At 46.2% G+C, this 22,727-nt stretch overlaps 1 protein-coding gene across 1 annotated transcript in view; it reads left to right on the forward strand.

Annotated features, from left to right (window-relative positions):
- LOC125444275 (cathepsin D-like) overlaps window positions 1-22,597 on the forward strand; it is a 24,819-nt gene extending 2,222 nt beyond the window's left edge. The window contains exons 3-9 of the mRNA XM_048516702.1: window positions 597-720; window positions 3,639-3,757; window positions 8,110-8,309; window positions 14,133-14,264; window positions 17,069-17,252; window positions 18,639-18,737; window positions 22,291-22,597. Of these exons, the coding sequence (XP_048372659.1) occupies window positions 597-720; window positions 3,639-3,757; window positions 8,110-8,309; window positions 14,133-14,264; window positions 17,069-17,252; window positions 18,639-18,737; window positions 22,291-22,572 (1,140 nt within the window). The 3' untranslated portion in view covers window positions 22,573-22,597. The remainder of the gene's footprint in view (window positions 1-596; window positions 721-3,638; window positions 3,758-8,109; window positions 8,310-14,132; window positions 14,265-17,068; window positions 17,253-18,638; window positions 18,738-22,290) is intronic.
- The last annotated feature ends 130 nt before the right edge of the window (window positions 22,598-22,727 follow it).

Below are 22,727 nucleotides of genomic sequence, written 5' to 3' on the forward strand. Positions count from 1 at the left end.
CAGGTACAAACGGATCCAACTGCAAGACGAAACATTCAATTTCACATTCTGAGGTTTGTTTCTTTCAAGGAGGCCGCTACGGACAGTTAAAAAGCTGTTTCAGAAGCGCAGTGTAAACAAAGAATGTGCACAGCAGGTAGAGAAGAACTTTCAGCTTTGGGTAATGGGGCGGCACTTGAGCGGCGATGATTCCTGGTGGGGAAACAGAGACAGCACATTTACGCCTCAGCGCGCTCCTGTTTTCATTGGCGAGACATTTGAGGGCATCGAAGTCTTGCAGTCCTAAATGGCTGGTCAGGACAGGAGTTCCTGGCAGCTGTGGCATCTCTCCGTTCTGAAATTAAGCACCGTAGAGATTGCCGGTTGCCCAGATGAGCTTTTAAAAGGATTAGACAAATTCACGGAAGATGTTCCTGACAGCAGCGATTAATCAGGATAGTTAAAATGAAGTCTGCGTCGCAGGTTGGGGAGACAGAACGAGGCGGTTTGATCCAGTGAGGTAGCTCTTACAGATAGGCAGGCAGTTCTGTGAGATGGATGGAGCAAAGGTGGGAGAATTGTTTACCTTTGTCTTCTTTTCTTCCTAACCTCTGCAGGCGCAGTACTATGGAGATATCAGCATCGGGACCCCGGCACAGAAATTCACAGTCGTCTTTGATACCGGTTCCTCCAATTTGTGGGTGCCCTCTTCCAAATGTTGCTTGACTCATCTGGCATGCTGTAAGACCTCAGAGACCTCAGTTCTGTGGGAATTGGGGAACGGGGGGCAGTGGCAGTGAGGAGAAACATTGACAAGCGAGCCTTCTCTAGGGGCAAATGGCCAGTTGTCAGGGAATTCCCAAACTTCAGAATGTGGCTTCAGTAGATCAGGCACTAGATCAGTCGATTTATTTTTTGATTCCTCGGTGTTTGATGCGCAATGACTGAGCACGTGACTGGCATCTCCAAAACAAATTAGGTTTACGGATCTTCACAAATATGAAATTCCCAATTGACCATGGTTCACGGATATGAAATTCCCAGTTAATTGGTCACCCCTGGGTGCTGCTACAATGACCAGGCACCTTTAACAAAAACTTCCTGACAGTAAGGGCTGTTCGACAGTGGAATACACTACCTCGGAGTGTGGTGGAGACTCCTTCTTTGGAGGTTTTCTTAAAAATAGGCCATCTGTCAGGAGTGGTTTGATTGTGGTTCCTGCACTGCAGGCGGTTGGACTTGATGGCCCTTGGGGACTCTTACAACTCAATGATTCTAAGAGCCTACCATTGAATAGTTTGTCCACCCAATAGAGGTTCTGGTGGTAAGTGCAGTGTGATGTAGCGGTTAGTGCTTTGGTGTTTGGAGATCAGGTGTTCATTTGGCTCTTTGAGTGATGTTGGGCTAGGCATTTTCTCGCAACCTAGTTTATCTCATAGGGCTGTTATGAAAATAAAATGGAGCAGGAAAGATGGGGTATAAGGAATCTAGTAAGTTGAGAGCCAGCGTAGTGTAGTGGTTAAGAGCAGATGCACTCTAATCTGGAGAACTGGGTTTGATTCCTTGCTCTGCCGCTTGAACTGTGCACTCCAACTGTGCAAGATTAGCTTGTGCACTCCAACGCATGCCAGCTGGGTGATCTTGGGCTAGTCACAATTCTTGGAGCTTTCTCAGCCCCACCCACCTCACAAGATGTTTGTTGTGAGGTGGGGGGTGGGGAGAGAAAGGAGATTGTAAACCCCTTTGAGTCTCCTTACAAGAGAGAAAAGGGGGGATATAAATCCAAGCTGTTCTTCGTCTCAGTTAATGAAGTCTGAGGAAGTTTACTATGTGATTTTGATATTTATTTTATACAACTTAGAAAATTGTATGCTGCTTCTCCCAGAGAACCTCTGGTCTCCCATCCCCAAAGTATTTGCAGTCCCTTGCAGAAATTAACCTTGGCCCTCTGGCTACCATATTGTGGCGTGTTAACTGAGTATGCACACAGCTTCATTATCCTGAGGAAACATAAAAGCAGTCTCATGTGCTGAGTTAGCTGCAGTTATCCTTGGGAATGTGATTTGTTCACGGAGGTCAGGACCAAAGTACTTGAGGTTAGATTGTGGCTTGAAGAACCCGGCGCTAAGTAGAACGAATTAATACGACTGCTGTTTTTAATCTCGTGTTCCTTTTCTAGAACATGAGAAGATTTTGTTAGATAACTTGGCCTGGAGTTCAAAGCTAATTTGTAATAACCTGATTGATGTATTATATATCATTGAGAAGAAATTAAAAAATTATATATATATATATATTTTAAATAAAATATGTTGGTGAGAGAGTTTTCTGCACCAAATTCAGCCCCTGACAAGGGCTACCTTCTCAAGTGGAGCGAAGAATAGGATTCTAGTAATAACTGAACTTGCTGGAAGGTGACTCTAGGGGGTTCCAATTGCATAGCTGTTCCATTTTCCTTCACTCTCTCCTCAAAATAGTTCCCCAGGGAGAAAAATAACTAAGGCATTAAGACATTTTCATATGTAATTTTCCGCACAACCAGAATAAATTGTTAAATGCCAACGGGGGTTACCTATAAGGCAGGGGTCTCCAGTCCTTTTTGGACTGCTACCGGACTCGAACCTAGCTGACGCTGGACGGTGGGCGCAAACATAAAATGGCCACCGTAAAAGGCAGAACCAAACACAAAATCTCAGGCAGTGAAGTCGTCCACAGTTCTAATCGCGACTCTTCAACGACACTCTGTTTAACAGGGCGCCTTTTTAAAATGAACGCAGTGTTTTAAAATATTTTCTTTCATACACACAGTTCGCCTTCATAGCATAAGCATAAGCATTTATTGTCATGGTGCACGCACAACGAAATTTACAGCAGCATTCCTCGATGCACACAATTTCAGGCTCATACCCCATCCTCACTTTCCCCTTCCTCCACCCATCCCTACACAGCCCCAAACACATCAACACGAAGCCGCAGAGTTTAGCATAGCCACAGCTCTAGAGTAGAAGCTGTCTCTAAGCCTCTTTGTCCTAGTTTTGATAGACCTGTATCGTCTGCCGGATGGTAACAGTTCAAAAAGAGAGTGAAGATGAGAGCCAGTGAAACTTTTTAAAAATCTGCATAACCAAACTGATCTCCAGCGGTTGATAAGAAGCCCTGCTAGGGAAAAGGCCCACCAAGCCCTGCTCATTTTCCAAAAACACTTGGCAGGGTGCCTGAAAAGGTGTCTGCAAGAGAAGTGCCATGTAGTGTAGTGGTTAAGAGCAGGTGGATTCTAATCTGGAAAACCGGGTTTGATTCCCCACTCCTCCACCTGAGTGGCAGAGGCTTATCTGGTGAACCAGATGTGTTTCCGCACTCCTGCATTCCTGCTGGGTGACCTTGGGCTAATCACAGTTCTCTCGGAACTCTCTCAGCCCCACCTACCTCACAAGGTGTCTGTTATGGGGAGAGGAAGGGAAAGGAGCTTATAAGCCACGTTGAGTCTCCTTACAGGAGAGAAAGGTGGGATATAAATCCAAACTCTTCTTCTCTTCTTCATAGTACCTAGCGGTACTAGGTTGGAGAACACTGCTTTAAAGGGTCGGCTGGGATCTGGAAGCTTCAACAGTGGTCAAGTCCACTTCCACCACGAGCAGTAATGCTTTTTCTTTCCTCAGGGGTACACAGTCACTACCGGTCCTTGTTTTCTCGCACACACGAAGCTGATAAATCCAAATTTGCAATTCACTACGGAAGTGGCAGCCTGACAGGATTCTTGAGCCGGGATGTTGTCAGAGTGAGTATGTAGGGCTGCCAACTGGCCGGGGAAATCTCCTGGAGATTTGGGAGCAGCCCTTTGGGAGGGCAGAGTTTGGAAAGGGAAGAGAGGTCAGGGGGAATGTGATGTCGTAGCGGCTGCCCCCAAAGCCACATATTTTCTTCAGGGAAACTGATCTCATCTCTTTAGTGTGAAGATCATGTGCAGTTCTGGAGGTCTCCAGAACCACATGGAAGTCAGCAGCTGTAGTATTTGGGTGAGGGGCAGTGGTGTACCGCCTATTGGGCAAATTGGGCAGCTGCCCAAGGCGCAGGAATTTAAAGTCACGTAGGGGTGGCCTGATTTCTAGCCCGCCCACTCTCTACGGTGGCCCACAAGCAAGGCGGAACGAGCAAGGAGCTTCCTGCTGTCGCGGAGGACGATCCGCCCTCCCCCAGAGCCCAGAGCAACCCAATCCCTGGAGGGCATATGCTGGAATATGCTGCAGCGGGAGGTGGTGATGGCCACTAACCTGGATAGCTTTAAAAGGGGCTTGGACAGATTTATGGAGGAGAAGTCGATCTATGGCTACCAATCTTGATCCTCTTTGATCTGAGATTGCAAATGCCTTAACAGTCCAGGTGCTCGGGAGCAACAGCCGCAGAAGGCCATTGCTTTCACATCTTGCAGGTGAGCTCCCAAAGGCACCTGGTGGGCCACTGCGAGTAGCAGAGAGCTGGACTAGATGGACTCTGGTCTGATCCAGCAGGCTTGTTCTTATGTTCTTATATTCTTAGGGCAGAGCAACCCCCAGCCGGGTGGACAGGGCTACCTCTGCCCATTGGGGGGCGCATCAAACCCAGGTTTTGCCCAGGGCGCCAGTTTCCCTAGGTACGCCACTGGTGAGGGGTTGAATAAGATGCAGGATATCAGTAATCAGGGCTCCTTCTGTTTTTAATTTTATTTAAAAGGTACCACATTGAGACGGAGGGGCTGGATTGGGGACCACGTTGCTAGAGTCAAGGAACAAACCCTTTCCCTCTTGGTTTCTACTTAGACAGAAGTTGCCCCTACTCAGTTGCAATTACACCAGGAAAGGGTGGGATGCCAAGATGTAACGATATGAAGTCTCCGTGTTAAATGCCTGTTCTAATTCAATGCTTGGTTATTCAGTACCTTATGAAAAAAATTACCCCTTCAGTCATTGATGGGGGTTGACATCAGACAAAGATAAACGGGAGTCTTGTAGCACTTCAAAGACCGGCATAACATTTCATGGATTAGAGGCTGCTTCCTTTGATGCATGTAGGGGGTTCCTCATAAGAACATAAGAACATAAGAACTAGCCTGCTGGATCAGACCAGAGTCCATCTAGTCCAGCACTCTGCTACTCGCAGTGGCCCACCAGGTGCCTTTGGGAGCTCACATGCAGGAGGTGAAAGCAATGGCCTTCTGCTGCTACAAGCTGTCTCCTCTTGCTAACCTTGGTCTGCTAAGGCATTTGTAATCTCAGATCAAGGCGAATCAAGATTGGTAGCCATAGATCGACTTCTCCTCCATAAATCTGTCCAAGCCCTTTTTAAAGCTATCCAGGTTAGTGGCCATCACCACCTCCTGTGGCAGCATATTCCAAACACCAATCATCGCGTAAGGCAGTGTTTAGTCCTAATTCTTCCCCCCAGCATTTTCAATGAATGCCCTCTGGTTCTAGTATTGTGAGAAAGAGAGAAAAATTTCTCTCTGTCAACATTTTCTACCCCATGCATAATTTTATACTTCAATCATATCCCCCCTCAGACGTCTTCTCTCCAAACTAAAGAGTCCCAAACGCTGAAGCCTCTCCTCATAAGGAAGGTGCTCCAGCCCCTCAATCATCCTCGTTGCCCTTCTCTGTACTTTTTCTATCTCTTCAATATCCTTTTTGAGATGTGGCGACCAGAACTGAACACAGTACTCCAAGTGCGGTCGCACCACGGCTTTATATAAGGGCATGACAATCCTTGCAGTTTTATTATCAACTCCTTTCCTAATTATCCCCAGCATAGAGTTTGCCTTTTTCACAGCTGCCATGCATTGAGTTGACATTCCTCACCAGGCAAAACTTATATCTGAGGTTACAAAGATATCTATAGTAGAGTCAAATGGTTGTGAAATACAGGAAAGACATGGTGCAATGTAATTATGTATAATTCAGATAGAACGAAGAAAAGTACAAAGTCCATTCACAAAAGCAGTGATTATACAGAAAAGGGTGTCAAATAACCACTTCAGTCTTCCCCAAAATATGAAAACAAGAACCATGGAATATTTTCATTAGGGCTCACCCGAATGACACAAAACAGCAGGCAAATGTTTGAGTTCCCCATCAGGATGGATGTTAAAAATATCACAAGGGAGGAGAGCGGAAAAACCATCTTTTGAGTCACAGTATTAAGGAAGGAAAAATGCAGTGACATGGATTTATTATACTTGAACTCCACCCTTGTACTCCAGGGAGTTAAAAAGTTACGTTCACGTCCCTTTTTATCAACACAACAATCCTACAAAATAGGCCATACCTCTGACGACCCAATGGTCTCTGCATTCGAGTTTCCCATGTCTAAACCAACTCCTCTATCCAGTACCCCACATTGGTTCTGTTTATGGAATGAGAACTAGGGAGCAATAATTGGGCCCCTCCGCACTGTAGGATTCGACCTTAGTTCGACGTAGGTCCAACCCGGGTACTCCGCACAGCCGTAGCGTTCGACACGTGTCTGTCTCGGCTCCCTCCCCTCTTACCGTTAAATTTTTGAGCTCGACTGGGAGGTGCAACTTTCTGGTGAACTGAGGTTGCACTCAAGCCGAAGCCAGCGGAGTGCGGAATCTCCCTCGCCTCGACTCTGCCAGGCAGCCAATCAAGGTGCAGTATTTTTGGCCATGCGCAGAACGGGAGACTTGTGGCGGCAGCGAGAAGCGCACCTTTAAAAAAAACCCTACATATCTCCTACGTCAGTAAACGGGAAAAAAAGGGACGTGCACTCACGCTTCCCGCCATAGAACGGCAGCCAATCGGGAATGAGGAGCAGAAGACGCGAGGAGGTAATCCCGCCCTCTGAACTCAGCTCTGGAGACACGAGTCAGCTGCTGTGTGGAGAAACGGAGGAGTCGAGCTCAGGTAACGATTTCCGTGGACACAAGTCAACCTGAGTTGCCTTGTGTGTGCGGAGAGGGCCATTATTACCCTGCTTCTCTTTTGTGGCTCAAGGTAGCTGACAATGCCAAATTTAAAAAGTGCAATAAATGAAAAACCAGGTAAACACTCTCCACTCCAAAATCTTGCAGCCTGCACCCCCAGGCCATGGCAAATAATTCTAGGAGATCCCAATCCCCACCTGGTGGTCAGCAACTCTACTCCTCGCAGTTGAGATCCTTTCTGAATTGGACCTTCAGCCCCAGAACCGAGGACAGTGATAGTGAACTTTTTCGAGACCGTGTGCCCAAATTGCAACCCAAAACCCACTTATTTATCGCAAAGTGCCAACATGGCAATTTAACCTGAATACTGAGGTTTTAGTTTAGAAAAAAACAGTTGGCTCCGAGGTGTGCATTACTCGGGAGTAAACTTGGTGGTAGTCAGTGGCTTTGCTTTGAAGCAACCGTGCAACTCTTCCAACGAGTGGATCACGACCCTAGCAGGGTTTACTCAGAAGCAAGCCCCAAGTGCCAGCAACCGAGCTTACTCCCAGGTAAAGGATCGTGCTTTAGTTCTTCGCATGAAAATCAGTGGGGTTTAACAGCACTTAACAGGGTTACCTACACTGCTTCCCCAAAACTAGGTCTTAGGTTTAATGCTAATAATTGAGCCCAGTGGCCCAGGCCAGCCTAGATGTGTGTGTGGGGGGGGGACTTTGTTTGCACGTCCCCACAGAGAGGGATCTGAGTGCCATCTCTGGCACCCATGCCATAGGTTCGCCATCATTGACCTAGGACCGTGGTGGCGAACCTTTGGCACTCCAGATGTTATGAACTACAATTCCCATCAGCCCCTTCCATCAGCCAATTGGCCATGCTGGCAGGGGCTGATGGGAATTGTAGTCCATAACATCTGGAGTGCCAAAGGTTCGCCACCACTGACCTAGGACCTTCTGAATACACGCATATTGCCCTTGAATAATGGATGGCTCATTCACTTTGTCTAGAACTTAATACTAGGTTTGATGGAAGAATGGGAGGTGGTACTATGGATGTGTTCCAAAGGAGTTGCAAAGTGTAAGCAACAGCAAGGGGGGAAATCTACAACCCTCTCCCCCAGGCAGCAGGCAAGACTAAATGCCAGGTGCGCTTTGTTTCCTGGAGGAGAGATGGAAAATCCACTGCGCAGAACAGACATTCTTCTGTCTCTCCCTCAGATTGGTGACATGACCATTCAAAACCAGACATTTGCTGAGGCAACAAAAATGCCAGGGCTGGTTTTTGTAGCTGCCAAGTTCGATGGCATCATGGGGCTGGGCTATCCCTCCATCTCGGTGAACAATATCACCCCACCCTTTGACAACATGATGAAGGAAAAGATGCTCAAGCAAAACGTCTTCACATTTCAACTCTGCAGGTACAAACTCTCAGTCTATCTTATCCTTTCTCTCTTCTTATTCTTGTGTTGACCCAAGTCCAGATCTCTTCTATTGCTTGTTATTTTTCCTGGGCCTGCCTGTTGTTGATTTTAGTAACAGGTTCCCAATCCAATCCAAAAACCTTTATTAGGCATAAAACCAGTGCCAAGAATTTCAAATACAATAAAAAGATCATTATTGCTCAACTTGCAGTACACCGAGCAAAAACATAGCAACAGCTTCAGATATTTCCATACTAGAGCTATTTAGAAGCTTAGCCATTTTTGTTTTATCAGAGAGGAGCATAAATCCTGTTGGTAACACAGTTCTCAAATTGGTTCTGATGTTGTTGTACTTTGAACAATGGAGCAGAATATGAGAAAGTGTTACAGTTGTATCAGGACAGAATTGACAGCGACACTCATCTTGTGGAATACCAGAGAATCGACCTTGAAGATGTGCTGGCGGAAAAGAGTTACACCTTGCTCTGGTCATGACCCATCTGCTATTGTAATTAATAAGTTGTTGCAGATATATAGCAGGGCTAGTTTTCTGAGGGATAATCCCAAAGACTATTGGAGAGCAAGAGCTTTGTGCTTTGCTCAGGAGAAATTGGTACTCTTGATCAAATAATCTAGACTTTAAGCGATGGTAAATCTCCGGAGCGGTGAGCATTTGAAGACCTCCCAAGAGAAGCCCAAGGAAAAGATCTTTTTTTCAATATGTAGCCACCATTTCGAAAGCTGAAGCTCTCTCATTTTCTGCTAGGACCAAACTGTTAGGGTCAGTGAAAAAAACAAAGACGCAGCCAAAACTTAAAAGTTACAACCCATGCCCTTGTTTTCTAATAAATGTTGCCCTGATTCAAACCAAAGAACACCATAGGGGACACAATGCGGGGTGCCAAAGATCTTATAAAGGAAATTGGATTGGATGCTTTCCAATTTCTGGTGCCATGCTTGGATCCAGATGGGGATACCATACAAAAGGTGCTGGGCCACCTTAGTGTTAAACACCTTCAACGCTGCTGGTATGAATCTACCACCATTGATGAGTAACAGGTTCCCATGGTGGTGGGATTCAAACAGTGGCGTAGCGCCAATGGGGCTGGGCAGGGCCCAACGGGGGCGTGGCCGGGCATTCCGGGGGCGGGGTATTAATAATTTCTCTGTTACTGTAAAAAACTCTTACTGTAAAAAAAAGTTCCTAATTTCCAGCTGGTATCTTTCTGTCCATAATTTAAACTCATTATAGCAAGTCCTATCGCCTACTGCCAACAGAAACAACTACTTCTCCTCTAATTGACTGCCTGTCAAATACGTAATACTTTCAAATACTTAATTTTGTTTCTAGAAATCAAAAGAAGGATACTTAAACAAGGAACTTTCCCATATTTCTAAAACATGTTTTTAAAACAGCCCAACAGGGAGGATTATCCCGTTTTCTACCTTCGCTAACCAGCCACATAGGAAACAACAGGACTTTATGCTTTTTTGGACCTAATGGAATTTCTAACGGAAAAGCAGACCCAATTAGTAACCCCCTCTTGGCACACACAAATAATTAGCAACCCACTCTCGGGAACTAGTGAGTACCTGCTGGATCTGCATATGGGCAAGAAGCATTCTTACTGGTCAGCAGATTCAGATTCCACTGAAAAAGAGAGGTAGAAATTCTGCATCTTTCAGTTACTGCAGCTCTGACCTGGATGCTCCAGGACAGCCTTATCTTGTCTGATCTCAGAAGCTACGCGGAGTCAGTCTTGACTAGCACTTAGATGGAACACCAGGGTCATGACTTGGAAGCAGGCAATGGCAAACCACCTCTGAACATCTCTTGTTTTTAAAACCCTATGCGGTTGCCTTGAGTCAGCTGTGATTTGATGAGTCTTAATACACACAAATTACTTCAACCAACTGACCTCACTCCTTCTCTGTATGGTTTCTCCTCCTCCTCCTCCTCCTCCCTTTGAACCAGGGGTCTTCAAACTATGGCCCCCAGATGTTCATGAACTACAATTCCCATCAGCCCTGCCACTAACTTAGCCATGCTGGCAGGGGCTGATGGGAATTGTAGTCCATGAACATCTGGAGGGCCATAGTTCGCCACCCCTGAACGGAATAGGGTCTCCATCTCCGAGCTTTCATTTCACAACAAAGCTATCATAAAGTCATCTCCTAGCAGGGTTATGAGGAGAAACCATAGCCTCTCAAAGATGTCCCTTGGACTCACTGTCAGACAACCCAGATTACTTTCCTTCCGCCTCTCCCACCAGAGACCAGGCCCCTGAAATTGTGTTCCCCTATGTCTTCCCATCAGCCCTTGCAATAAGCACCCTTTGAGAGTGATATGGCTGGCAGTTCTGACCCATTAACCTAGCAAATGAATGGTCACATAGCAACCACAAGGTTTGTGGTCTTGGATCATAGACCTTCACTTCCACCAGGTATGTCTTTTAAGGCTAAAGGCATAGCAGCTGTCCCCTTCAATGTCCTGGGACAGCAGTTTCACACTACTATAATGGATTTTGTTTTCCTGTGTGATAACTGGATGCAAGATGACTCACGAAAACTTTAACAAAGGGCTACAGAAGCACTTATGGATTTCTTTCCGGCTCCTAGCAAGAGCATGCTTTAGAACTGCACATTTCATTGCAGTGAGGTAGCCCATGAGTGGTATATTTTATGCAGGAATCTGAGCTGTCATTGCCTTGACATTCTTCTTCTGAGTGACTCATGAAGACTAGTTTACAGACTGGTTTAGGGTTTCCAAATTGGCTCAGGGCACACAGTACAATTAAAAGACATTTTACTGCTGGGTGGAGCCCAGCCCGGGACAGAATGCATGAATTAAAAGTGGAAACTTTACCCTGGGCTTCGGTGTTGTCCCGAATGTCTGTTAATCCTTAGCTGTTCCTCAGTGGGTGATGAGTTGTTCCAGCGGCCTTTGGGCCGTGCTACTGTCCTGCACTTCCTATTTCCGCAAGTGATATTTAGTTACGGCAATTTTGCAAGATTGATTTCCTTGTACATATTGTGCTCCTTTGTACTGAGGCAGACTACTGCTAGCTCAGCAATGTCTGCCGTCACTGCCAGCAGCTTTCCAGCAGAGAAAGATCTTTCTTGACACCTGAGCTCCTTTAATTGGAGTCAGTGACGTAGGTATAGATTTTTTATGGGGGGTTCGGGGGGCAGGGCCACACCACCACCCACCCCTGGGGGCATGGCCATGCCTCCCCAAGCCCCGCCCCTGGCCTCAGTGCTTATAAAAGCAGGTCTCCAAGGCCAGGGACAGCAGATTCCCCTGCCCCTGCCCCCGCCCCCCAGTTGGGCTCCCAGCCGGCAGCCGGCAGTCCCTTCTGCCCTCCCCTCTGGGCAGAACTGTAGCTAGGGAAAATGGAGCCAGGTGCAAAATCTGAGTTTTGTGCCCGCCCTCCCGCCCCTCCACGGGCGGATAATCCACCCCAAACAGCATCACTTTCAATGGTGTTTAAACTAGGGAGCCCAAATTCTCCTTTTAAATCCACCTTAAAGGGAGAATCTGGGGTCCCCAGTTAAAACAACATTGAAAGTGATGCTGTTTGGGGTGGATTATCCCCCACCCTGAAACAGCATCACCTTCAATGTTTAAGCTGGGGATCTCAGATTCTCCCTTTAAATGCATCCCGAGGGGGTGGATTTAAAAGGAGAATCTGGGGAAATTTGGGGGGGGGGGTGCCCGCTGTCAGGGGTGCAGTTGTTGAGCTAGCAGCACCAAACTTTCAGGGTTTCTTTAGGAGACTCTCCTGATGATGCCACCCAGGTTTGGTGAAGTTTGGCTCAAAGGGTCCAAAGTTATGGACCCCCATCTTCTATTCACTCCCATTGGAAACAATGGAGGATGGGGCACTCCCTTTGGGAGTCCATAACTATCGGGGGCCCCTGAGCAAAGCTTCACCAAACCTGGGTGATATCATCAGGAGAGTCTCCCAACAAATCCCTGAAATTTTGGTGCTGCTAGCCTAAAAACTGCGCCCCCTGCAGGCCAAAAATAAAAAAACCACTAAAAATACAAAAAAAACACAAACGGGGGCGGAGCTTCGGACATGTAATGGGGGGGGTTGAACCTGAGAACCTCCCCCCTTTCCTTGATTGGAGGAACTGAACCTGGATTTTTTTTTTGCATGCAAAAAAATGTGCTCTACTCCTTCCATTAAAAAACAACAACACCCCACTATGTGGGAGGCAGATATAGGTTGGTACTGTATACAATGCTATGAGGAAAAACATAAGGAAAGGAGCAAAGTAACTAAACTGTACTAATAAAGGTTTTCAGTCCTATGCTCACAAATCCCAAGAGTTTTGGAAGATGGAGAAGAGAGAGGGAGAAACATGACTTTTTAACATCTCAGGTCTATTTTTAACATCCCAGTGCCCTGTGGCGTAACTAAAAAGGCGCACAAAGAGGCTGCAACCCTTGACACCACTTGGGCGGGTCGTGAGGGGAGGGCACATTGGAGATAAAACTTGGAGGGTGGAGCCAACAGTATGAAGCTGGAGTTGGTCAACCCAACTGCTCAATGCTGGGCTCACCATGGCTGGGTCAAGCTTCAAACTACAGGCTCAAGGTCTGCAGTTTAAAGCTGGACCTGGCTAAGCTGAGGTCCATTCTGCGTCCAAACTCCATGTGGAGTTCAGGGTGGGCACAGTTGCGAGGAAGGGGGCAGCACACCTGCTCAAGTGGCACCTGCAGGCAAGTCAGCTGTTGTGCTTTCCCTGGGCACCCTTTTGGGCAGCGATGCCCCTGCCAATGTCCCAGCCCTGTGAGGCTTCAGAAATTTCCCCAGTCTCTATCGTAAAGACCATAGAGATTAAGGGGAAATTCCTAGACCATCATAGATACTGTGAACCTGAAAGTGACATTACAGCATCTGCAGTATCATTCCCGCATTTTTCTCCCAGTGCTCAGCAAGCAATTGAGCGCCAGAGTCAGAGCTGACTCTCCACAGGCGGACATGTGGTAAGCCTAGACTAAGCCATCTCTCCAGGAAAGGATTGTGAAGTTGGAGGTTCTGGAGTGCCCTATGCTCAGAGGGACCCTGCATTGTTGGCAGTGCCATAGGGACTTTCACAGTGTTACGGGACTTTTTTACCTTGGCTGCATCAAGATATCCTACATACATTCATCACTGGATAACTTACGGATTCACTGCATGTTGAAGCTGTATGCGGTTTCACTAACCTTATAATGCAAGAAAAATGTAAACTCTATGACTACTATATTCACCTGAACGCACTGAGGAAACTATTATTGAAAACGTGGACTAGCGCGCAACGCGTTCTGCGGATGTGTATGCTGCCGCTGTGGCGTTGTCATCTACTTGTTGGAGCTGCTGCTGTTATTGCTGTTACGTTGTCTACTGCCACTGTTCCATACAAGCTTTTCTGCCACTTGGACATTGGCGATACATGGCTATTTCAATTATTGGAACGACAAATGGATGCTACAGGTCTAATACCTTATGTACAGTGATTAAGAGTTTTGTTAATAATTACTATCCCACTATGTTTCATAAGATGCTTAAGTACCTGCATTGTTTTATATGTTTGATATGTTGTTGAACCTTTATCTAGTTGCACATATATACACAATATACCTCTGCGAATGGTTTATGTCTCATCGGTTGTCTTTACAATTTGGTACATTTGCATATACCAATAAGTTCATTGGCCTTGTGTCTGTATACACAGTCCATGTTTTCCAGGTTTGGCTGGCCTTAGATTTTTAGACTGCATCTAGATATCTCCAGATTCTTTCTTTAACCCCTCCCATTCTTCTCTTAGCGCCAGCTCAAGTTCATCACAAGAATATGGTGGAGAATTGACCCTTGGGGAGATCAATCACAAGGCCTACGAGGGAAAAATACAATACCACAGTGTAACGCGCAAGGCCTACTGGCAGATCAAGATGGACAAGTGAGTGAGCGGTCTTATCTGCAACTCCTGTTACCGCAAATGCGCTTGTGTTTAGACGTCATAAGGTTCTTGGCAGCAGATAGGAAAGCTCCAGGAAAGGGATTTGGGCGTCTTAGTTGATAGTTCCATGGGAATGTCAACTCAATGCATGGCAGCTGTGAAAAAAAGGCAAACTCTATGCTGGGGATAATTAGGAAAGGAGTTGATAATAAAACTGCAAGGGATTTATTTATGCCCTTATATAAAGTGGTGCTGCGATCAAGCACTTCTGGAGCGCGTAATACGTGTTCAGTTCTGGTCGCCACATCTCAAAAAGGATATCGAAGAGATAGAAAAAGTGCAGAGAAGCGCAACGAGGATGATTGAAGGATTGGAGCACCTTCCTTATGAGGAGAGGCTGCAGCGTTTGGGACTCTTTAGTTTGGAGAGGAGACGTCTAAGGGGGGATATGATTGAAGTCTATAAAATTACGCATGGGGTAGAAAATGTTGACAGAGAGAAATTTTTCTCTCTTTCTCACAATACTAGAACCAGGGGGCATTCATTGAAAATGCTGGGGGGAAGAATTAGGGACTAATAAAAGGAAACACTTCTTCACGCAACGTGCGTGATTGGTGTTTGGAATATGCTGCCACAGGAGGTGGTGATGGCCACTAACCTGGATAGCTTTAAAAGGGGCTTGGACAGATTTATGGAGGAGAAGTCAATCTATGGCTACCAATCTTGATCCTCCTTGATCTCAGATTGCAAATGCCTTAGCAGACCAGGTGCTCAGGAGCAGCAGCAGCAGAAGGCCATTGCTTTCACATCCTGCATGTGAGCTCCCAAAGGCACCTGGTGGGCCACTGCGAGTAGCAGAATGCTGGACTAGATGGACTCTGGTCTGATCCAGCAGGCTAGTTCTTATGTTCTTATGTTCTTATAGCTTCTCTTCTAAACGCAAAGAGAGTGTTTGTTTTGAATTAAACAGATCTGCCCATTTTGTGGGCACAAATCCAGGACTTCCTTGGCAAAAATGATGCACGGATATTTCTGAGCCGGTTCTTGGTGGGGGCTTACCTGTATGAAGCCTGGATGTGATTTATGGGCAAACAGTAGCACTTGAATTAGAAGGGGCGTGGGTGATTCCCTAGACTTAGCAATGCCTTGCTTAGCCAATGGAGGAGCGACATTTGACCTCTCTAATTCCATTGAAGGGTTTTTCTAAAGGGGAAGGAGTTTGTGGATTTCATTCAAGAGCCCTCACAGTTGGCCACCCACAATTCGAACCCTAATGGCCAATATAGACAGGAGGAATCAGGTCCAGTTATCTGGCAAAAAAGGTCATCCTGATTAACTGAGGAGCAAAGACATGATGAGGGTCACAGACTTGTAGTGGGATCTCCTCACATTTCTCTGCTTACACATGAGGAGGCAGCACATCGCCTGCAGCGCAGTTCGTCTGCTGAACTCTGCTGGCTCTCAATTCCTGGTTCTCTTAATGCCACCCATCAAATCAGCCTTAAAGGCACAGATCTCTCCCCCTCCCCTTTCAATACACACACACAGACACACTCACTCATTCTCTCTCTCTCTCTCTTGCTGCCACAGCAAGAAGAGAGAGGTTTGTTTTAAAAGAAAGGCTGGTTTGAAATAAAGTTTTTAAGCGGGGGGGGGGGCATTCTGCCTGTACTATTCCTTAGGAAAGTCTTCTCTGTTGTTATTATTATATAGAGATGTCAATATCTTGATATAAGCATTTAGAGAAGCAGGAAGGAGCTGGCAACATGAAGGGGTGGGGAGGTGAAAGCATGGATGGCAAGGTGAAGTTAGGTTGGCTGGCTGAGGGCAGAGAGAACATGTCCAGGGCAAATCTGTGCTCACTGGCGATCTGTCCTGCTCTGGCGTCAAAGCAAATTAAAGTCATGCTGGAAGTGGTCTCGTTTGCCACAGAGAGAATGAAAAGTGAAAGCGGGGTTCCAGAAAATGCAAGAAATCTTGCTGTGACAGACATCCACCCCATCGTGCAGCAGACACATTGTACATAATCAGCCTTTGTTCAGATTTTGCTACTTGAAAGCCTTCCCATGCACTGTTTTTAGCATTTTCTCTCAATAACGACGGGTTCTAAGAAGAACAGAGAGGTCATAATAAATTATCTAGATTTTAGCCAGCAGCATTCTAGGTTTTATAGGTGTAGTATAATGACTTTTTAAATGGTATAGCATGATTTCTGTGTACTTTATTTCGTTTTATTATTCTTGGCTTCATTGCATTTGTAAGCCACCTTGAATATGGCTATAGAAAGGTGGGGTGAAAATTAAATAAATAATAACAAATTCACACCAATCACTGACTCTTTTCAGATGTGCATATTTTTATTCATCCATTTAGGGAGTGGAATAAGGCAGTCGGCTTAGTGCCCCAGAATTGCTGATAGTTCAGTTTATCCCATTTTATTTACGGAACAAGCTCTAAGGTTTTGCTTGCAATGGCAGCACCAGCCATTAGGAGGCGGTGCTGTTGTACCATCAGATATGTATTTTCACTACTCCTGATTGGCTAAGAAGGATGCAGAGTATTCTGAGCCATTCAAACAGCTCACAGCCTCCTGTCTCCCATCCCACCATCCTGGGAGGAAAAAGATATTAGGGAGCAGAGAACCTCTCTGTAGCCTGAGAGGAGTTGGTCGCTAGCTGTGTGTGTGGATTCAGTGGCGGAGGCCTCGTTTTGGTTCTTGGTTTCCTGGTCAGGGAAGCTACCATCTGCCCTCTGACTTACACCCTGTGTAGTCACCCATTCTCATTCCGTATCTCTCATTGCAGGGTGACACTGAGCAAAGACTCAACGGACAGTTGCTGGCCAACGTTCGCTAGTAGCTCAGGGAAGATATGCAAGGATGGTTGCCAAGGGATTGTGGACACGGGGACGTCTCTCATCACTGGGCCTTCTGAGGAGATCAAAGCGTTACACGAGGCCCTTGAGGCTGAACACACCTTTGGAGGGCAGGTAAGAGACAGTGTGCTTGGATCCCATAACGTTATGTCTAAAAAAACAAACTAGTCTACAAGCCTTTGCTTTTCCACTTCTACTGATCCACACCTTTATTCTGAGCTCATTTGCTTCTTTTTCTCTCTCTGTCTCACTCTAACTCTCCTGTTTATACCCATATAATATTCTGACCGTAACTGTCCAGCATGACTAAGAAGAAGAGTTTGAATTTATATCCCTCCTTTCTCTCCTGTAAGGAGACTCAAAGGGGCTGACAATCTCCTTTCCCTCCCACACCCACAACAAACACCTTGTGATGTTGGTGGGGCTGAGAGAACTTCAAAGAACTGTGACTAGCCTCTTCCTCCCTGAAATATAAAGTGAAATTTATCACACTGGGAGTTTGCTATGCGATAATGTATCATATGTGGAATTGCACTGTCTGTCTGTCTGCAGGGGCGTACTGCCCAGGGGGACATAAAGGGGTCAAATGTCCCCGGGTTGCAGCGCCGGGCTACATTTTCCCTAGGCCCCTTCCGCACACACAAAATAATGCATTTTCAAACCACTTTCACAACTGTTTGCAAGTGGATTTTGCTATTCCGCACAGCTTCAAAGAGCACTGAAAGAAGTTTGAAAGTGCATTATTCTGCATGTGCGGAATGAGCCTTAGATACGCCTCTGCCTGCCTGTCTATATGTCTATGGGGGACGATTGTCTGGCCTCTCTTTCTTTACCCCAGTTATACTTCATCTTAGTTGAGTGCTGTCTGTCCTCTTCTTCCCTGTAAAAGAAAGTGAAATTCATCACAGCGAGAATTTGCTTAGTGACAATGCTCTGTCATATATGAAATTGTACTATATGTGTACTACAAGGAAGATGAGAACAAACGGAAGGGGAGATACCATTTTCAGTGACAGCCCCATATCTGCAGCGGACCTTCAACACCTAGTTTACCAGATCTCTTGGAAGTTGTGGTGAGAACATCTAGCAAATGTCTTAGAAGAGATCCTGATATCCAGAGAGAAGGACTATTTAAAGAAGAGCCATTCAAGTGAAATTTGAAATTCAGTTTGGAAACTATCTAGTGTAAGAAAAAACAGTTGTGCTCCTAGAGGAGTAAGGAAAAAGAATACTTTGTACAACAATTATTGGCTTGACAAAGGACTGCCGAAATAAAAACCTAATCTAGAGGTTTTATAGCCATACCTGACGGTGTACTTACCAAATTTTTTTTTGTATATTTGTGATAGTAAGATAATGTTGAAATGAGACTCACCTAGTGAGTTGGAGTACGCATGGGTGTAATATTTGTGACAGTTAGAAGAAATACAGGCAGGGGAAAGGGGAGCATCTGGTCACACTTTCCGCATGCTAGTTATCCTTTCTCTTTTCCTCCCGCAGTACACGATAGATTGCGAAAAGATGTCTTCATTACCAAATATAACTTTCCACCTCAGTGGTAAACCATACACACTGACCCCAGATGTATATATCCTCAAGGTAAGAGAATCCCAGCAGAGACCTGTGAGATGTTGGTAACGGCCTTAGCTATTGTACAAGCGAGCATTTTTTGTTAAAAAAACTATTTCACTTGTCACTGATGAAATGCTTAGATCAGTCTAGACCAGTGTTTCCCAACCTTTTAAACGTCGTGGTACCCTTGACCTCGCTCTTCATATCTCAGGGTACCCTTGAAGTTCGTTTGTCTTTCCCCCCCATTTTTAAGGGTTTTTCCCATTTTTGGCCTGTAGGTGGGGGGAGTGGCAAGCAGGGGGAGGGGAGGGGAAGCCACGTTGACAGCTGTGTTATTTGTTTGCCTATATTCAGCATAGATTGGGGGGATTTAAAGGGAGAGCTTCCTTTAAATATACCCCCCCCCCCAATCCACGCCGAATTTAGGCAAATAAAACAATGCTGTTTTTCAGTGTTGTTTAAAGGGAGCCCATGAGGCTTCCAACCCCCCCTTCAAAATCCATTTGATTCTGGGGGGGGGGGCAGGTGGTAGCATTGTCATGGTACCCCTCATGGCACCCCAGGGTAGCACGGAGCCCTGGTTGGGAATCACAGGTCTAGACAGTCAGCAGTACAAAAATATAACTGGCATTGATTAGAATGGCCCTAGTTTGCCATCTCCATTTTTCTGAGGGGACAAATGGGGAAAGCTTTGCCAGGTGAGTTTCTTTATTCATCATATTTTTGATCCTGTCCTTCTACATGGAGCTCAGGTAATGCTGATGCCCCCCCCCCTCCAATTTATCAACACCATAACCCAACACCAGATGCTGTACTTAAGGCATACACAAGTTTCCCTCGTTGGGGCAAACAGTGACTCTTTGGGACTGTTGCAGATTCGGAAAATACTGTGAGGGGGGAGGCTTACGCCCCTCCTCCCCATACATTGTAATCCCGACCTGCCCCCGTGTGTTTTAAAATCCAATTTCAGCCAGAAACTTTTAGCACAACCTGTTTGACATGACTTGGAGATGAAGCCAGGAACAAGTATATTGTGAAGAAAGGCCCTGATGGTGAGCAGAGATTTGAATCCGGGCCTTCGATGCCAATTCTAACATTGTAGGAGTTGGTGCCGCTGCACCACCCACGTGGCCTAGTGATAAGAGGATTGGACTAGAAGCTGAGAGACCGAGCATCAAATGTGTACTGTGCCGTAGAAGTTAACTGAGTGATTTGTGTCAGGCCCCTTCCGCACATGCAGAATAATGCGCTTTCAATCCACTTTCACCATTGTTTGCAAGTGGATTTCGCTATTCCTCACAGTAAAATCCAGCTGCAAAGTGCATTGAAAGCGGATTGAAAGTGCATTATTCTGCATGTACGGAAGGGGCCATAGTGTCTCTTTCAAGCTAACCTCCATCGAGTTTTGACAGCATAAAATGGAGGAGCAGAGAACAGTGCAGTAAGCTACTTCAAGTCGCCGCTGGGGAGAAAAGTGGCGTATAAATACATAAACATAAATAAATAAATACTTCCCTGTGGAAAAAAAAAGGAGTAGAGACCTCTGACATTTTAATAACATCTGATTGATTGCAAACGTACAGGTTGCACAGATGGGGAACAAGCAGACATTCAGGTGGACAGCACTATGTATTTGTTTCAAATATTTATGATGTACACTGTCAAGAAACACTCTTAAGCAGTACTGCCTTATGTTATTTCCTGAGTTGAATAGCTGCCATTATCAGCATTCCACATTTAAAACAGTTGCAGAAATAAATAGCGGCTTGAAAAAACAACACCACAAAAGATCAATTCATAGCAACAGATATTGCAATTTTCTATTTAAACGGCAGCACACAAAACCAGAATCTCGGGATGTAAAACAAAATGCCCCCATACTCACTTTATTATTATTATTATTAAATAATTTTATTATTTAAATAACTTTATTATTATTATTAAATAACTTTACACCCGCATACCCTCAACTAAACTCCCGGAAAAATTAAAAAGAAGATGTTCTTGTAGTGCCTAAACGCTAATAAGCTTAGTGCCGAAGAAGCTGCTTTGGGGAGGAAATTCTAGTCAGGGCATCACCATAGCAAAGGGTCAATCTGTGGTCACCACCCATCTTAGTTCTGAAGGCAGGTGTACAAGAAGAGGCATCTCTGTCTATCTGAGCTGAAAGACCTCTACTTGAGAACCTGGGAAATCACTGCCAGTCAGAGCAGATAGAAAGATGAGACCGAGGGGATCTCATTCAGTATATAGCAACTCCATGTATTCATGTGATTTGATGATAGACGATAAGATACTGATGAATTGTCGCAGGCTTTCATGGCCAGATTCAACTGGTTCTGGTGGGTTTTCCGAGCTATGTGGCCGTGGTCTGGTGGATCTTGTTCCTAATGTTTCGCCTGCATCTGTGGCTGGCATCTTCAGAGGTGTATCACAGAGGAAAGTCTGTTATACGCTGTGTCCAGTGAGAAGGGAATATTTTAGTTTTAGAATGTTTGTTGTTAACAATTTGTTCTTCTAAGCTACTCTATTTTATTTATTTGTTGAGATTTACACCCTGCCCTTCACGGAGGGTCCCTGAGCGGCTTACAAAACAACAATAAAACTTCTGTAAAAACCAGTTTAAAAACACACACACACACACCCCTCTATACATAAGACAACTATAAAACCAAGGCATAACCCACCCATGAACCCTCTCCCACCCCAGACTGGCAGCTACCAGAGAGGGCATCTCGGGGTCAAAGGTCATACTCCCTGCTTGTCTGGATAAGGATCATCATTCCCTCCCCAGGTATTCAGGCCCCACGTTAACTGACAGTGTACCCAGTGGTGGGATCCAAAAATTTTAGAAACAGGTTCCCATGGTGGTGGGATTTAAACTGTGTCGTAGCGCCAATGGGGCTGGGCAGGGCACAACGGGGGTGTGGCTGGGTATTCCGGGGGCGGGGCATTCCTGGGCGGGGCTGTGGCAAGGACGCAGCTGCTGTGCGGTCCTTGGGCAGGAAAAGAATGCACACAGGCACAGGCTTGCCACGCCGCGATGCCAGTGGACCTCCTGCTAGACTGCTTCAAGTTCTGCGCGCTACTGCTGAGAGGAGGGGCGTAACTAAGGCAAAAATCACGTGGCAAAATCACCAATTAGTAACCCCCTCTCGGCACACACAAATAATTAGTAACCTACTCTCGGGAACCTGTGAGAACCTGCTGGATCCCACCTCTGAGTGTACCCCCAAATCATATACCTGCTGGGTGGAAAAACCTCTTGAATCAGCAGCGGCCCCTGGTGGTGAATGCGAGCAGTGCCATTAGCTGAACAGTTCCACAGGATCCGACCCTTAATTTTTATCCAGGTCCACCAGATCCATAACCCTGGCCCTTCTGAAGACCGGCTTCTGGAACTTGCCATTCTGTGGAACTTGCTGCAGAGCCAACCCAGCTGGGCAGCCATTATTGTCCTCTGTGTTCTTGAGGAAGAAATATACCAGCACTGACATGTGGAGGCAGATCAGTTCCTCTCCCTGTGACACCCTTGGCCCTCCCTTTGAACAGTGCTGTTTCCCCCCCTCTCTCTTTGCAGGTGACCCAGATGAAAACGTCCGTCTGCGTCAGCGGGTTCATGAGCCTCGATATCCCCGCCCCGACCGGCCCACTCTGGATCCTGGGCGACGTTTTCCTCCGCCAATATTACTCCGTCTTTGATCGCGACAACGACCGTGTTGGTTTGGCCCTTTCCAAAAGAACTTACTGCGGCGCCTCCTCGGGAGTTGCAGCGACCGTGGCCCCCACCGTGGCAAGTACCACGGCCGCCAGTACCAGTGCCCCCTCTGCCAGCCCAAAAACGTCAGAAGCGCAATGCTAGCTGTGCGGTGCTCTCTGGGACTGAAGTCAGGAACCACAGAAGGGGGTTGTGGGAGGGGGCAAAGTTGTGCAGCAGCACTGGGGCGGGAAGGGTGGGGGTGGGGGTCAGGCTTCCTGTGTTGAATCTGCAGGTCTCAGGGAATACCAGTTTCTATC

Source organism: Sphaerodactylus townsendi, linkage group LG15 (genome assembly GCF_021028975.2).
Source record: "Sphaerodactylus townsendi isolate TG3544 linkage group LG15, MPM_Stown_v2.3, whole genome shotgun sequence".
In the NCBI taxonomy this organism is placed as follows: Eukaryota; Metazoa; Chordata; class Lepidosauria; order Squamata; family Sphaerodactylidae; genus Sphaerodactylus; species Sphaerodactylus townsendi.